Source organism: Pezoporus occidentalis, unplaced genomic scaffold, assembly GCF_034315485.1.
Source record: "Pezoporus occidentalis ecotype Australia unplaced genomic scaffold, CSIRO_AGI_Poc_V1 ctg115, whole genome shotgun sequence".
Taxonomy (NCBI): Eukaryota; Metazoa; Chordata; class Aves; order Psittaciformes; family Psittacidae; genus Pezoporus; species Pezoporus occidentalis.
The window spans coordinates 269,428-286,729 of NW_026912940.1; the positions used below are offsets into that span (position 1 = coordinate 269,428).

At 44.0% G+C, this 17,302-nt stretch overlaps 1 protein-coding gene across 4 annotated transcripts in view; it reads left to right on the top strand.

Annotated features, from left to right (window-relative positions):
- Positions 1-7,553: 7,553 nt before the first annotated feature.
- PRIMA1 (proline rich membrane anchor 1) overlaps positions 7,554-17,302 on the top strand; it is a 48,365-nt gene continuing 38,616 nt past the window's right edge. For 2 of the 4 annotated variants that reach the window (XR_009968293.1, XM_062637661.1), the window contains exons 1-3: positions 7,754-8,144; positions 8,469-8,601; positions 14,729-14,879. Coding sequence is in view for 3 of the 4 variants with exons in the window: in XM_062637661.1 (XP_062493645.1) it covers positions 7,831-8,144; positions 8,469-8,601; positions 14,729-14,879 (598 nt within the window). In the remaining variant the exon portion in view is untranslated. Of the gene's footprint in view, positions 8,145-8,468; positions 8,602-14,728; positions 14,880-17,302 lie in introns of all 4 variants that reach the window. The other 2 variants (XM_062637670.1, XM_062637653.1) reach the window with 2 other exon arrangements.

Sequence of the window (17,302 nt, forward strand, 5' to 3'; positions counted from 1 at the left end):
ACTGCTTTGGCAACACAAACATGGTTGTTGCAGAGAGAAATAAAATGTTTTGCAGCATCTCACAGCCTAAATTACATTATAATGTAGATTTTTGAACTTCCATACAGCTTTCATCTATGTTCTTTAAAGTTCAAGCAAGAATTAGAGCTATAATCAGTCCTGAAAGAGCCATATGTTTGGCTGTCTCCTGTACAAGGCAGGTGACAAGGTCTGTCAGGTAGTCAGTGTGTGTACCTCTTTAATAGTCAGTCTAATCCATGATCAACCATGATCTCAACTACTGGCCTAATTTAACAAGATTTTGCCAACTGTATACTGGGCTACATCAAAAGGAGCATGGCCAGCAGGTCCAGGGAGACAACTGTCCCTCTCTACTCTGTTCTGGTGAAACTGCACCTGCAGTCCTGTGTCCACCTCTGGAACTCCAACATAAGAAGGATGTGGACCTGTTGGAGTGAGTCCAGAGGAGTGGAAGATACTCTGAGAACAAGCCCACCTCTCCTACAAAAACGGCTGAGAGAGCTGGGCTTGTTCAGGCTGGAGAAGAGAAGGCTCTGGGGAGACCTCAGAGTACTTTTCCAGTACCTAAAGGGCACCTACAAGAAAGCTGGAGAGGGAATTTTTGCAAGAGCATGTAGTGATAGGGCAAAGCGGAATGGCTTTAAAATGACAGAGGGGAGATTTAGATTAGATGGAAGACAAAAAAATTCCACTATGAGGGTAGTAAGGCACTGGCACAGGTTGCCAGAGAAGTTGTGGTTGCTCCATCCCTAGCAGTGTTCAAGACCAGGCTGGCAGGGCTTTGGGAAACCTGATCTAGTAGAATGTGCCCCTGCCCATGGCAGGAGGGTTGGAACTAGATGATCTTTCAGGTCCCTTCCAATGCAAACCATTCTATGATTCTAAGAAGATTTTAGCAATATCTTACCAAACACAAAAATAACCTAACACCTATGGTCAGCAGGCAGATTCTAGTATATCTTTGCATACCAGAAAGCATCAGCACCAGTTTAGGTGTCTTTCTTCTCTTTCTTCAGATGGATACAGACCACACAGGATTCAAGACATTACAGCAACAGTCAACTGGATTGCTGGGCATGCCTCATGGTGACTTCAGACATAGATGATGCAAAAGACTTAAAGAACTTCAACACCCTGTAAAAGCCTAGAAACCACTGACAAACTGACAGATCTTCCTTCCCAGCTACATAGAGAACCACAGTATATTTTTTCAGGAGAGTACAGATAGGACAGTTTTGAATTAATACATAAAATAAGGGCCTCTGTTACATACCAAACAGACACTGACTGGGAGAACTGGGAGCTGTTACCAGTAATGCCACTAGGAATTGCCAATATTTGTCCCAGCACAATTTTTTTCAGCATCCAGACGTTGGAGAGAACCTCTGCCCATTAACCTCTGTGCTATCTGACTGCAGTGGATCTCAACAAAGAGCTTTGCTGCCAGTGATCTCTTTGCAATAGTTCACCGCTAGCAATGACTCATAACCAATCAATAGCTCTTGTTCTGAGATAGATGGGCCCATTACAATCCAACCTGCTTGCAGTCTGGCTCTTAACTCTTAACCTCAGCTGAAATAAAACATTCACCAAAATTCTGTTAGACATTGGCACAAGTTCTATTTCTTTTCATGCCATTAACAAATGTTGCTCATTTGTCAGTGGCACAAATGATCACATCCATCTTACCACAATGGATGCCACATTTGTTAAACTTATTGTTACAGATAAAGTAAAATGGCTCTTTACCAAAATCCACTGTGGAGTTTATGAGTACATGAACAAAACCAAAAATAGCTTGGGAAGTGTTTCTAGCAGTATTTTCTTATAATAATTAATAACATCTTTGTGATTTACTCTCGATACCAAGGTCAGACAGAACTCACCCTGATGAAGTTTGGCAGAGCTTATTCACGTTTTGCCCCATGTCGCCTGCCCAAAAGAGTGCAGGTTTGTGTATTTGCTACAGCCTGGAGAGTCTCACAGGCACAAAGACAGGTTGGACAACCAACACCTGAGACCTGAAGACCGACATCTTTCTAGTTTCTGGTTCCTAACTTTTCAGAATGGGAATCATGTCTGTTAGAAACAGAGGTAAGAAGTAAGAGAGAGACAGCAGAAAGAAAAAGCAATGTTCCATGAAATGGACCATCTTTCAAGCATTTTTTTATGACACACTGTCAAATATACAGACTTACAGACAATGGTGTTAGTCACCAATTCAATCATATTTTGCTGGGCATAGAAACTCTTGGACTTTCAGTTTTGGGAAAGATTCTGAAGTTTAGGATTCACTAAACTGTCAATCAAAATTAGATCAGTCAGTCCAAGCAATTAGACAAAAATATGTGCAGGTTTCTGCTTGGGGGGGGGGAGGGGTGTTAAAAAAAGAAGCTATAGTGATATTTTTTCTTAGAAATAGCAATTCTTCATCCTTGCCTTTCAGCTGGAGCTACTTACACTCTTGTACATTTTCTCTGCCTCGTCCTTATCATCTCTCCATTTCCATAATGGTCTGGGCAGTCATAGTTCTGGTCTTATTCTTTCTCCATCTATAGCAACCTCAAGAATAGACAAACACAACCTTATTAGTGGTATGGAATAAACAAGGTATCTTTTCAGGGCTTATTAATGTTTGATGAAGTTTTATCACCTGATCAGCCATTTTCCAGTGGAGCAACTACAGATCATAAACTATTAGGCAATTGTACTCAATTTCCACCATAAAGCAGATAAGGAATTCCTCCTAGAAATGTGTAATCAGCCCTGCTATTGGATCTGCAAGGGAGCCAAAAGGAGTTAAAGAGTAAATGTGAAGGCAGTGCTTACATACTGTCTTTTATGCACTCAAATAACAAGGATTTTGTCTTCTGAAAAGACAGACGAAACCTAAGCAGCAATGAATGTTGAGTGTAAAACTGATAGAGAACTTAAGTGATTCCTGCAACCTGCAGTTCTCTCAGGAGCTAAGGACGTCATTGTAATAGCCACAAGAGACTAAAAATGTAATATATGTAAGGAGAAGCAATGTGCTGTGTGAACAATTGATAAAGCTGAAAAACCCAGACATATTTGGGGCATACAAGCCCTTCCTCACATCTCTGACTTCTCTGGACACTTTAATAACTAATCCCACACATTTCATCTTTACATTGAGAAATAAAGAACAGCAAATCCATTTGCTGAAGAGAATAAATGTGAGAAACTACCAAAAATGAGCAAACAGGAGGCCCTTTTATCACTAAATGCAGCATTTCAGAGCTAGAAAACTGAAAAAGCAAGAGCAGGCTTACATGACATATTAGCCACAGCTCTTCTGGCTGTGAACACAAATATGCCATGTCCTCTTATTCAGGTGCTGGAGCACAAGCTGAAGATTATGTGACAGAACTTTTTGTGTTGGTCCTATTCTAAACTGGATCCACTGATTTTAGTTAAGGTACCAAGGGAAAAGAGACACTCTGCCTTTGTTTTCCAGATGCAGTACAATTGCCCATATTTCTCTGAGGGGAAACTTAAAGTGCACTTCTTGAAATTCGGGCACCTTTAAAACTTAAAACCCACTTCCAATATTTAACTAACTATGAATTTAATATAATGAAAATTAAAGAATCAGTTGTTATAACAATTTATTCTAGATGTGCTCAAAGTTTGGAATCTTTTCCCACGAGCTGGAATTATAGAAGAATTAAACAATCAAGTCTTCTAAAAATCAAATCTGTTACTTGTATGTGTAAATACAATTAAGGGTCCTAGTATTGTTCTACATTCTTTAAAAAAATTGGGATCACCAAGAAGAACCCTCTCCCCTCCCTAGCAGCTGATGTGTTGAAGAACTGCAAATTCCTCCACTGTTTCTACTGCTGTGACCTTCATTATTTTGGGATCTCCTAAAAACTTCCCAGTAAAGTGTGGATTCCTGGGTAGAGACTTTAAATCCAAACCAAATAAATTTGCTTTCCACATGTTGAAAGCACTGCTTTAGATATAAGGAGCAATATAAGTACCTTTGATTTACGGAACAGAACTTCGTAACTCACAAAGTTATAAAGCAGGTGTGTTTCTTGCAGCGTCAGATGCTAGGGGGGTCACTCCTCCTAACTCGCATACCGAGAGCTCAACAAGCTAGATATTTATTACACACAAACATACATATTCATTAGATTTCACAAGCATAGGAGGGGATTTTTCAGAAGGGGAGGAGATTGTTACAACTAGTTCTAAGAACTCATTAATATCATTCCCCTCCCCTCTACGCCTGTGTACTGCCATCTGGTGGTCTTGGGCGGTGGTCTTCTGGATGAAGTAAGAGGTCTTCCTTGCCATGCACTTTTCACCCTTGGCACAGTTTCACCAGCTGGCAACTTCAAGTCTTATAGAGACTAGTTGAAACAGGTTCTTTTCAGACATTCATCTTCTTGAGAGAAAAGGGTCCCTGATTTTGAACAATGTGTTTCGGCTACCTATTCTATTCTGAGTTATAGTTTAACCACGACTAGCAAGAACAAGAACACACCTGTTCCCTATACTAAGTTAAGTCAATCAATACATAGTTTGAAGAAAACAACCTGTTCCTTAGTCCATTACTATTCCTCGCATCATCTTCAAAAGAATAGTAACAGAAATATTTCCAGTGCAAGCCAAAGTGATGCTGTATGTTTATCAGCCCATCAATGGTATTCTAGACTCACACCCAAAAATTAATCAGAGAGAAATTGTGCTTTCAGGCTGCAGAGGGCTTTGACATCTCCACGACGAAATGTTTTCTGTTTATGTTTGGCTAGCATTTCACCAGGTCGGATACACTTCTTGTGTTCACTGACTTGCACCCAGAAATGTCATTAGCAAAAAAAGCTTAAGTGGATTCCTCCTACATCTGATTGACCACAAAGCTTGAGAAGTGGTTGCCTTTGCTTCCTCTTCTGCTGGCTCCAGCTAATAGCCTGCTCCCATGTGTTCAAAGACATAGGGACAAATTCTGCCTGAAGTCAGACTGGTGAATATCTATTGATTTTAATGAAGTTTTGACAAGTCAACCTGGAAGAGAACCTTCTGTGCCCCCTGAACACTTGAATGCATGTTGTAAACTTAATCTACACAAAATAAATAGCCTCTTAGAGACCATTATGGCTACTTAAAGGAGTAGGATTATATTTGTTTGTACAGCTAATCAGTGTTGCAGTCCCTGCTAATGTTTCCTATAGGAGTGTTAATCATGATTGTTCTGATTATAAGCAATTGTTTTAAAAAAAAAGAAACAAAACCACGAAGCAAACAAGATAAATACTCTTCTCTGATATTCAAACTGAAGATGAAAGGGAAAAAGACTAATGGTCATCACTCCATTGAGTGCTAATATTCATCTTAAATTTTTGAGAGACAGCTCATATGATGCTGTTTGAACAGCCTTTTCCCTTTTTCTGAAAACAACAAAATCTTTTCAAATAGCTTATTATTTTGAAATGTAACACTTACTTGTAAAGCACTTTTCATCTCCAGAGCGACATCATGGACCTGTGTGGATCACACCAGCAAAGGATCTGGCATTGCCCCTGATTTCTTTGGTGTCCTAAATGCATCTTGCAGGACAGGAACCCATTACTGCCTCCACCACCAAATACAGTGCAGCCCTCAAGGTAGCTGGATTTGATCATGCTGTTTTGACAGGCAAGGAACCTGGTGCAGGTAGCTCTGTGCCCAAGGTAGCAGAGGAAGTCTTGGCTAGTAGTGGGGCCTACAACCCATGAAATCCTGGTTCTGGTCCAGGGATCACAACCCTAGCCAAAATCCATCTCAACACTCCAGTAGTGTGATTACTGCAGACAAATCATTTTGTTCTTCCTCACACCAGTCCCAGTGCTACAAAACCATGAATGTGGTTAAGGAAAACATACTTCAAGCATGTCACTGATTCAGGGCTGGCAGTGTTACAAGCACCATACTATTTATCTTCCTTGCAAGTGAGAAAAAAATCCTGGACTATTTTCTTTCCATAGAAACTACAGAACAGAAGCCAACACAATTAACAAAAAGCACTGGTATCATGTGGACAAAAACAGGGCACACACTCAGCTCTTTCTTCAGCCATTCAGTCTAATAGGAATATGCCTGTCTGCGGACCACATGACTGGGGTCAAAGACTGGATTTAATATATCCACAGCCAAATCATTTTCACAAGGGAACTGTCAATTACCAGTGCAAAACAGAAAAGATGCTGATTACCCGGGCTAAACTCTGCTCTTGTTTGTGTCAGAGCAATATCCCTGATTACACTTGCTTTCATGCGACTGTGGGTCGAGTGTGGCTCTGTCTCCTTAGTTCCCTGGTTTGTTTTTGAACCACAGGAACAACGCTTTGAGATAGCTACTCGGACAATTGCTAATGGTAGGAAAATCCAGTTCTTCTGACATAAAGGCATTGTAAATACTGGAAGAAATCTGTGTTTTATGTTTATGGTGTACAATGCCTAAAGCCTTATCTCTCATTCTGTCAGTAACCAAGAACTATGTATACAGATAGTGCAATTTATTATGTTCTGTACTGTGACCAAGTGCTGAAATACCTTCAGGAAATCACCAGAAAGCCTGAAAAGCTTTGCTGTCCCTTGTGACTCCAGCTCACTAAAACTATAATTGAATGAGCACAATATACTGAGCACTGCGTGTTACACAGTAGACTTACAAATAAGGACACCATTTTTTCAGCATCATTACAGAAAATATATTTGCTGTACAATTACTGCCTATACCCATGGTCATAATGTCTCTGCTTTTCTGTATTCTGCATTACAAAGCCACAAGAAGGGGACTTAAAAATAAATGTCAAGGCTCAATAAGTCTACCTCAGCTCAGGTGTAACTCCATTAAATTCCACTACGCTGCTTTCATTTGTAAGACATTGTTGGGCCTGATAGTCCTGACATTTAAACCAGTGTCTGTTGGGGCTGAAATGAATGGAGATATGTTGGTGTAACAGTGATATGAAAAAGAATTTTAGCCCTGTATCAGCTGAGAAGTTAATGTATTTCCATTCCTGCTTCACTGAGCAGATTCTTATGAAACTGATTATTAAAGTTGGCCCACCAAGTTCAAGAAATACAAAGAAAAACTAAAATCCATGTTCTCAAACTCATTCATGTCTGGGTATGAAATATAAAGACTGGGTCCAACATTTTATTCAAACCCTGATTTGAATAAAATGTTTTTGATTACTGCATTCAAAACACTGAAAATAGGACCCCTGTGCCACTGATCCAACCACAGACGTTTATGGTCATTGTGATACACACCAGTACAAGCCAAACTTGCCGCAACGGCCACCATTCACACGGAGCAGGTGTTCTGTGGAAGGTGCTCTGTGGAAGCAAAACCATCTTCATCTCCGATTTTCTCCTGTTTCCGTTTTGTGGGGCCTTGATATTGGCGGATGCTTCACCCACTTTCCCCCAAGCACTGTTAAGCATTTCCACTTGCTTTGTTTCTACAAAGAAACACGAATGCCATGAAACATCTTCCTTATTACATCCCGGAGTCACCTCACAGCCTGGGGACGCAGCAGAGAAAACTCCTGCTGGTCACGGGACAAGACCTTGCGTCACTCTGGGGAAACGAAACAAATCAAACCACCACCACCACGACAACAACTAGGCCAGAAAAATACAACCCAAAAGCCACCTGGTTGCAGACTGGGATGGAGCTCCTCCAGGACGCGGGGGTGCCGGCCTATCCCTTTATCTCCCCCTGGGCCCGGGCCCCCTGCTGAGTGCGGGAGCGGCTCCTCTCTGGCCCGCCGGAGCTCTCCGGCCTGCCATGCCCGGTGCCAGCTTCGCAGGGAATGAGCGGAGGGCAGCCCCCACCGGGAGGAGCTCGGGCGGGGAGGGAGAGACGAGGGAAGCCAAGCGCGCAAGGGACTGCACGATGGGCTTGAAAAATCACTGCACCAGCGTCGGAGGGCAAGGGGGAGAGAGAATCCCCGGGCTGGGCAGCCACGCCGCTCTCTCCGCCTCTGCTGCCGACTCCGGCAGCGCCCCCAGCATTGCCCGGCCCCTCTACCCCCGAGCCCGGCTCCAAACTTTTTCAACCGCCCGCTCCCCGCCGGGTCTGAGGGAAGCCCGGGCTCGGCGGTGAGCGCCGGCCGCGGAGCCCCTGCGCGGGCAGGCTGCTGGGGGAGCACCCCGGGGCACGAGACGCGGCTGGCGGGAGGCAGGCGGGGCGGGGTGGAGGCACGGCTCACAGCGGAGCCAGCCGCCACTTGCAGGGCGTTGGGTTTTCCAGACCACCCATTCCCCTCCCCACCCGCCCATCCCCCTGCCTCCCCCCCCCCCCCCTTCCTTCCCTCCCTCTCTCCTTCCCTCCCTCCTCTGCAGAATTAAAGTTGGGACAGTCGCGCTCCGGGGATGGGTGCGAGCCAACGCCTCTGCTGCCGGCTCGCTCTGTTCCCTCCCCAGGTCGCCCGGAGCCCGCGCCCCGCCCGCCCGCCCAGGAGGGATGCTGCTCCGGGAGCTGCTGGGGCTGCTCCGCTGCTGCTGGCCCTCCCTGCTGCTGCACTGTGCCCTCCACCCGCTCTGGGGCTCCGTACAGGTAGGGATGCCGCAGCCTGCCCGGAGCGGTGCCGGTACCGGGCGTGGGGCAGCGGGCTGAGCGCCGGCGGCACCCCCGGAAGCGTGGGGAGCCACGGGCGGTGGTCGCCCGGGCTGCCCCCCGAGCGGGCAGAGCTGTTGCTCTTCTCGGCGTGGTCTCCCCTTCGGCCGCTGCTGCGGGACGGGGCACGCGAGGGGTGGGCGGCGGGCGCCGAGCCCCGGGAGCGCTGAACTCGATGTTGCTTCTCTGAGCAAGATGTAGTTGAGTTTCTTCGGCGTGCCGGCAGGCAGGAGCTCGCAAGTGCGTTTTGCTGTAGGTGGCAAGATGCGCAGAAAGAAGCAGTGCATGGAGCGAGGCTCCGACAGTCTAATTTTGGTAATGTTTTGTCGTGGGTTTTCGATGCTGGTTGCGAATTGAGAGTTCTCTGAGTAAAGGGCTGCATCAGCTTCTGCCAACTCCTGCGCTGTGATGTTGTGTGACCTTGATTGTAATGTGGGGTGACTAGCAAGATGAACTGGGGAAAATTGGTATACTGTGAGGGAGAGCACCCATTCAGTTCAGAGAATCAGAACGGCAGCAAAGCTCAACTCACATGTGTCACTTTGATATTTTAAAGTTTATTTATAATATATGCCTTCAGAGAAGTGACTGATGAGACAGTCAGGTGCTGTTCAGGAGCAGAACAATTACAGTTTCTTTCTTGGAGAAAACACAGTGGAGACTCCACGTCCTTTACTTGCTGTTCTAAACTTGGTGACTCCCAAGAGATTAAAGAGAGATGTTGTTTGGTTTGGCATCTTGTCTCTTACCATGAATTACAAAGAGGATTTGCGCTCCTTACAGACTAAAATGAACATACATACAACAAAACAACCTCATTTAAACCAATGCCCCCATCATAAACGTCTTTGCCAGAGCTACTATTGTGCTGTCCTGCTCAGGATTCAGGTAACTAAGCTTAAGTTAAAACTGTAACTTCATTTTTAAAGGAAGGGCAGTTGTGTAAAAGGAGAGGTATTCTGCAACCTCTCTCCTGTAATCAGTCAATCAAGCCGACAAAAAAAAAAAAGCATAAACATCTTTCTGCCAAACTACTCAGATGATCTAAGCCAATCTTTCAAAGATAAGTACATTTGTAATAATTTGAACTGCCAAAGTGAAATGGCAAAGCCAGGGGGCCCAGCCTTTCCTTGCAATAATTTGGAAGTTTTGTTGTGGCATTCATCAACTGTACTTGTCCTGTTGCTTGCTATTCTGTGGAAGGGCAATCAAGACAAGTGCTCATACTCAAGTTTGTTTCCAACTGTCCCAAAACTACAATGTAGCTAGGGCTTCCATCAGCAGGTACCAATGAGAAGGGCAGGTGTGGAGGGCTCACCAGCATGCCGGCCCTCCTGAGACCGAAACTCCCTCAATCTTTGAATTCCTCCCTTGATTCTGTTCTCCATATGGAGTCATAATCCTTGCTCTATCTTCAGAGTCTCACAAGCTGTACTCTACTGATTCGGTAATGTGAAATCGTGTTGTGTCCCTGCTCCATTTATAGCAGCCAGTGTATTTTCTCATGTCTCTTCTTGCAGTCCCTCTTAACCCATTCATCCATGCAATGACCTATGTGTGGCATAGCTTTCCCTCCCACATCTTTGCATTCTCTCTTCAGGCCCTTCCTTGAGGCACTTAAGAGAGTTAGCCAGGTGCTAATCAGAGGGGAAATATTTATCTTATTAAAAAAAAAACCCTGAAAACAACAACAAAACCCAAACCCAGAATCTTTTCTTATTAGCATCATAGCCGGCACTGTGACAAGAAGGAAGGGATGATTCTGCCTGAGACTTTTGACATAATTAAAAAAAAGAGCAGTAAGTGTCATGATAAATAACATTTTTTCTGGTTTCATAAACATGGATCTGCATTAACTCTGATGTGAATTATGCAGAGCCATCCCGGGATTTACGCAGCAGTGTTGAGATCTCATCTCTGTAGGCTGCTTCCAAGAGACAAAGCTCTTGCCACATCAGCAGGCTTTTAGAGATCTCTGTGCCTTTTCAGTCAACTGCACTTTTCTTTTCAAGCTTTCTTTCTTTTACCTGATTTAAAAAGTCACAAAAGGGCCACCCTCAGGGGACTGTTATTAATCCTCTTTTCCCATCCCACTCTGTAGAGCATGCTAGTGGACTGCTGCAGCCCTATGGGACTCTACTGAAATACTAAACAGCTCTGACGACATGCAGATTTAATCTTCCACTCTCTGCAACACAGGCCTAGGACCACCTCCTGAAGGAAATCTCTTATTAGAAAGAAAGGCATCACAAGCACAAACTTCAACAGAAAGACTGCAAAAGGAAACCACCAGTTACCACTTTGTTTTCTTTTTCCCTGGACGTTTGTGGATCACTTTCGTTTTCATGAATATTTAAAAACATTTGTCCTTTTTGCAAAGCATATTCATATTAAATGTACAAATCTATGATGTCATCTCTTTGTATTTTCAGGGAAGGGCAAAAAAGGCATTGACTAGAAATCCAGGCAACATGTATGTCCAAACTAGCCAACTGCAGAGTGTGTTAAGAAAGCCCCATGCCAAACAAGAAACCAAATTTTAGACAGGCTGAGGAGACACCTGTTTATGGCTGGAAGGTGCAGAAGTAACTAGGGAGCAAGCCCTGTGTGGTCTGTTGCCATAGATGACCCCTTGCCAGGGCAACTTCTGTGCTACGAACAGCCAAGTGGGTGTCTGGTCAGTTGTTATCTGCAAAGTGCTCCCAAAGCCATTCTGGGGACATGGTACCATCCAGCAGAGCAAACAAGCAGTAAAGTCTGAGGCTGGACCTGGATTAGCAGACCTGGCCAGAAAAAAAATGAGGCTCTTTCAGCGTGCCTTTTTTCTCTTGCCATCTCCTGTAAAGGCAGCTTACCTTGAATCGCAGATAGTAAGAAAGAAACATGGGTTAATTTATTTCATCATCCTCTGCCAGAGCAAGATTGTTCCCTAAAGCATAATTTCTAGTGATTTCCTCTGCTTACCTTTAGAAAACCAAGTAATAGCCTTCATTCCTTTCATAAGAAGACTAATAGACATCAACAGTGGGATTTTTTTTTGTTGTTGTTGTTGAAAAGGAGCCAGATGTCTTTTTTTTTTTTCTCAATTCCATCTGTTAATCTTCTTGCGGCAGGCCTTGACAGTTTCTCTTCTCCTCAAGGCCCTCAACCTTTATTCAAGTCTTTCCTCTTTCAGCCAACTTACAGTATCTTTGTTATTTTAAATTAACCCACTAAGACAAGCCCCTGGCAAGGTAGTATCTATGTAGTATCTGTGTAAAAGGTAATACAGGTATCTTCTAACAACCAGGCATTTTACTGAATGAACAAGAGAAGGGGAAAAAAAGAGGTGATAAAGCCCATGCTTTTAGATGTCAGTTCTTTCGCAACCTTTTAAAAGTGGTGATAAAGGTTTGGACTAAGGTGCTGGGAGACAAAGCAACTTTTTTCTTTCACCCCCCCACCCCCTCCCCCACCCCCAGAAGTAGTATTTTAAAACTACAGAGGAGCAGGGAGTGGCTGGGCATGTATAGAGTTAATCTTGTCTGCAGAGTAATTGAGAAAAATATCCACCGGTTTCTGAGGCCACGCTATTACCAGCCTAAGGTAGGAGAGCCTCCAGCGATTTAAAAACAGTCAATAGTGCTAAAAAAAGACAGAGCAAGCCTTTGGTTCTGGTTGATATTAAGTTAGAGCAATAAGTCAATGTAGCTTTTCCATACCAGCACCGTCTTCAGGCTTACATACACAAAGCTGATTCTGGTCTGTAAATGAAGCTGACTCCAAGTCTGCTCACTGTTGTTCCTCCCTGGCTCTATCCTCTCCCACTGCACTGGCTCCTGTAAGACTGTAGCAAGCCACAGGATTCATCAACTGGGCAATTAGGTGGGGGATGGTCACTGTAGCTAGGAATTGATAGTTGCTTCCTAATCAGATGCCAGGGCCAGTGGAAGGATGTTCCCTTGCCTCCTCTCTCAGTACAGTAAATGTGGTCATACCAGTACAATTAAGAGGTAGCCCAGGTATGCCACTGTCACCACATGGACTGGGCACTCTTCCTATGGGGCTGCTCTTGGGAGAGTCCCCAACACCCCAACCTAGCATGTGAACCGTGTTGGAACAGCTGGAGCAGTATGGAGGATATTCTGCTGTGCCTGTGATCACTTACTTTAAAAATAAATAAGCCTGTTTAGCAGACAGATTACCAGCCATGAGGGATTATGAAGCCGAGTCACTTTGATTCATTAGAGCGTTCAGAGAGTTTGTGTAAATTCCTGGAGGCTGTCTGGGATGGTCCTTAGCCATCCTCTTACTGTTACCTGATGGAGAAAGGGAAAGTTGGAAAGCACTTGTACTGAATTTGTTTCTCCCTATGTTTGGTAATAGATTTTGACAAGCTGTTTAAAGAACTGAGCCTACTGATTTGTGCTGTGCTTCCAGCTCAGCTGCACATAGCCTTCTCTACTCTTTCCTCCCTCTCTATAATATTTAATCAACAAAGCCCTACCTCCATTTCCCTGAGGCCACAGTAATGCGTCTTTCTGCATTTAGAAACCTCCTACACATGTGAATATGTCCTTTGTGCAGTGATGTTGTTTTAATTAGCCATGTCTCTTTTTGCCCAGAAATGCATGAAATGACTGTGTACAGTTTTCCTGCAGCAAAGAGGCAGCACAGCACCCTTGGTGCCCAGCGGCAGGTGGTGGTAGAGGCTGTGCTGGGATCTGGTGGCTAAGATTGAAAGGGGAGAGGAGACAAACTGTGTTCCTGGAGCTGGCAGGGGAAGGGAAGCAAAGCTTGGGCAGGAGAGAGGAGGGCAGAGAAAGTAACCCTGGGCAACCCTGGGAAAAAGCAGGGTCAGAAGAGGTCAGAAAACATGGCACAAGATATCCTCTTTGTAACAACCAACATGTTGTAGAAAAGAGCTAATTAAAGAAGGTAATGTTAGGACAAAACTGCTAGGACTATAATATGCTCAAGACCAAACTGTACAAGACAATGGTTAAATGCTAACATTACTGTCCTTAGCTTCAGACACAAGTCTGTCCCAGGTGGCCTCCTAATGCTACATTCAAAGTAATAGATAACATGCTTAGTCATCTTTTAGACTTTTTCTCCTTAAAACTGTGCACAGTATTTTCCATCTGAGTATCAGTCCATTCAAAAAGAGCTGGCTTAGAAACTGCTGAAGTTAACACCTCTCAGAAGCTCCTGTGATATTCAGCAAATATCCTTTTCATCAGGGATTTACTCCATTTGTAGTGTTAGATTAGGAATTTTACTGAATATTCCTTAAATCCCTAGTTATGTAAATAATACTGATGGTAAGAAAAATATGCTGTTAACGACTAGATCAAACTATTAAATTGTATACCAGTCATGGCTAAATCATTGTCCATTGCAAAGCGATGCCTACACTTGGGTTCTGCAATGCCTCATCTTCAGCTTTATTGCTAGACAACACTGCCTGTTGAAAAGGCTACAAGTCACAGTTTGTGGCATTTTCATTTTGACCGTGTCATTGCTGTGGAGTGAATTGTGGGCTCCTCTCCTCTTGGTGGGAAGTGAAACACCCTGTGAAATGCTCTCTGAACATCAAAGGAGGCTGGCAAAGCAGAAGAGAGATCTCCTCTGGCTTTCAGTTCTGCCGTAAGGAAAATGAACATAATCCTGACCCAAACTGTCATGTGATTTTTATTAGCTCTCTTGGCTTGCAGCAATGACCCTGTGAATAATGTATGCTGCTAGATGGCTTTCCTAAGGAAAGAAGGCTTACTCAATCATAATGTCTGCCGCTACCTGCCTTCTACTTACCCCATAATAACTCAGAAACCAGCTGGCCAATTTCAACCAAGTTTGAGGGAGGGAAAGTGGTCTTGAAGATAATTGTGTTAAGTAAAAAAATAAAAATAAAAAATGGGGACCGTGTAGGGAAGAGACCTCTTTGTAGTGTCTTTAGGGAGGAACGTGAGCACAGTTCTCACACAGGTCTGAAGTGCCCCTTGGGTATTCAAGTCCAAGAAACACATTCATGGAAAATCAATTTTCACTGTTTCTGCTGCTCATGCAATGACTTGTTTCTTCACAGATCACTCAGGGTGAGCCCCAGAAGTCATGCTCCAAGCCTGGAGCAGAGAAAGTCACAGAGAGCTGCCAACAGATTTGCCAGTGCAGGTTACCACCACTGTTACCACCACCTCCTCCACCTCCACCGCCCCCGAGGTTGCTAGTGGTGCCAAGTAAGTAGCCACTGGTACAGTTGTGGTGCACTGAGGGAGGGCAAAGCAATGGGGATGTTTGGACGGACGGAAGGAGAAAGGATGTGGGAGAGGACACAGTTAGCTCATCTTTCATTTTCCACTTAGCAGATGAAAATGTTCTTGGTAGAGATGGAGGTTTGTTTTCTGATCAATGAATAATGCTTGGCTTTTGGAGGAAAATCAGCAAAATTCCCTTCTTTCACTGTATTGTATGTGATTCCCTAGCTTTAAATGGTTCTCTAATACCCTAGCCCAAGGAAGTACTTTGCTACAGAGATACAGCACTAATTTCCCCTTGAGGTACCTGGCCTCCTGTTTTGCCAGGTGTGCAGCTTAAATGTCTGGGTGCTCCAAAGCAAATGAATTTATAAGCAGGAAACATTCAAACGCTCTGACTAGACGATCCTGCAGGTTTGGCTGTCTTTGAGACACTGGACCTCTACTGTTTTACTATAGCAGTGAGTCACATGAACTGATTTTACGTTGCTTGTAACTCTAACAGAAGTCAGAGGCATGTCGGTAGTCAATGGCAAGTAAGCAGTTTTCTCACTAATGCATATACAGGCTAAGAGTCATCTATTGCTCTTCATACAAATCAGTGCTCCCAGCCTTTATCCAGCCCACCCGAGCTCCTGCTAATTTCCAGCTGTGCATTCCCATGTCCAACACACATTGTGTCTGCAGTTCCTGCCGGCTAGCTGGGCCAGTTTTCTTCCACATCAGTATTCCTGTGATCCCTGACACGCAGATCCTTTCTGGAGAGTGATAACTGTGCCAGTGGTCCCCAGAGAAACAGTCCCTCTGCAGTGCAGAGCTGGGTGCAGGGAGGTGGACTGAACCTTGCACAGACACTTTCAGGTCCCGGGTGTTTCGTATTCCAGCAAATCTCCTTAATGTCTCTGTATTTTCACAAATTGGTCTCTCCCTAAAAGGCTGCCTATTAATTCTTCACTTTGCTTAGATAAACTCCCCTGGGAACAGTGTTGCAAAATGTATCTAGCATCCTTCTCAGCGCTTCCCAAAGGGAAAATAAATCATTAGGTAGCATCATTCAGTTGTTTGTCTTTATTAGCATCATCCCCAGATGTGCAGAAGACACGAAGAAGGCTTCTGCACAGCTTTTAGGCCATTCAGAATTTGCAGTGTGTTTTCTGTCAGGAACGTGCTTCATGTTTGTGCCATGATGCAGAAATTTAAGGCTGAGGCCAGAAAAAAATAACAGTGAAACACTTGGGAAAGGAAGTACAAAGACAGCTTGGAAAGCAGAGATAAAGGTTATTTATAGCAGGAAAAATCTCTTTCAATGTTCAGCAAAATGTCATGAAAAATAATATTGAATATTCCCTTGATCTTTGTCTCACAGTCAGAAAATGAAGTACTTTGCCAGTCTTTTTTCTTTTGCCTGGGGTACCCCGTTGCTGTGAGGGATCTGTGTGGCAGAACAACGTTGGCACAGGGACCAGCCCTGCTGCTCAGCTGTGCTGGAGGAGGGCACCACTGCAGGCTGCCTCCCTCCCTCCCTGGGCTGCCATCAGGCAGCTGCTCTGAGAGTGTGGATTTGTCCCCTGTGAAGTGGGAAGGAAATCATACCAGAGAAAAAGAACTCTGTCATGCGCTGCAAAAAGAGGAAAGAGAAATCAAATGGGCCTGCCACTGGGGTAGCCTGGTGCTTACTCAGGCTGGATTGCCAGGTGCTAACCCAGTTCTAGAAATGAACTATATAAATCCAGATGACTAATATTTAAATAAGTTATTTCATTTTCAATGCAATGTAAAAAAAAAAAATAGATTACACATTCCTTTCACCAGTAAGCTTTAGAGTAGCAATCATGTGCCTCATCTAGAAAGATGCTTTCATTATTGTCAGTTGTCTAGGCACTGTGATTTAGCCCATATGTACAGCAATCCCCGTCCTTGTGAGAATGAGCAAGCCTCATGGTTAAATATTGATGTTACAGACACCGCTTTTAAACAGCACTCAGAGGAGAGAGCAGTAAAGGGACAAGACAAGCTATTATTAAGTAGTTGATACCAGACTTGCACCTCGCACTATTTAAGTGATTGAAGTACTAGAAAGACCTCTATAAAAAGCAGTGGCCCAGGAGTTGCAATTTTTTTGCTTTTATGAGATAACAGTGTATGTGCCATGAGGCACTGCATAAAGATGCTGGCATTGCTCTTTCAGCTTTGTGAGCCACAAAAGGCTGCAGCCTGCTAGGTACTGTCCTTAGAAGCTCTTTTTGCAATCAAACTGAATGTTGTTGGAGGTTTAGATCATCTGTACATCCTTCTAAAACAGCTACTTTGTTTTGGGCTTGACGATCAAAGCCAATAGATTAAAAAATTCCTGTCTATCCAATTACTACAGACACTGACAGCTCAGTTATATGCTAAATGAAGTC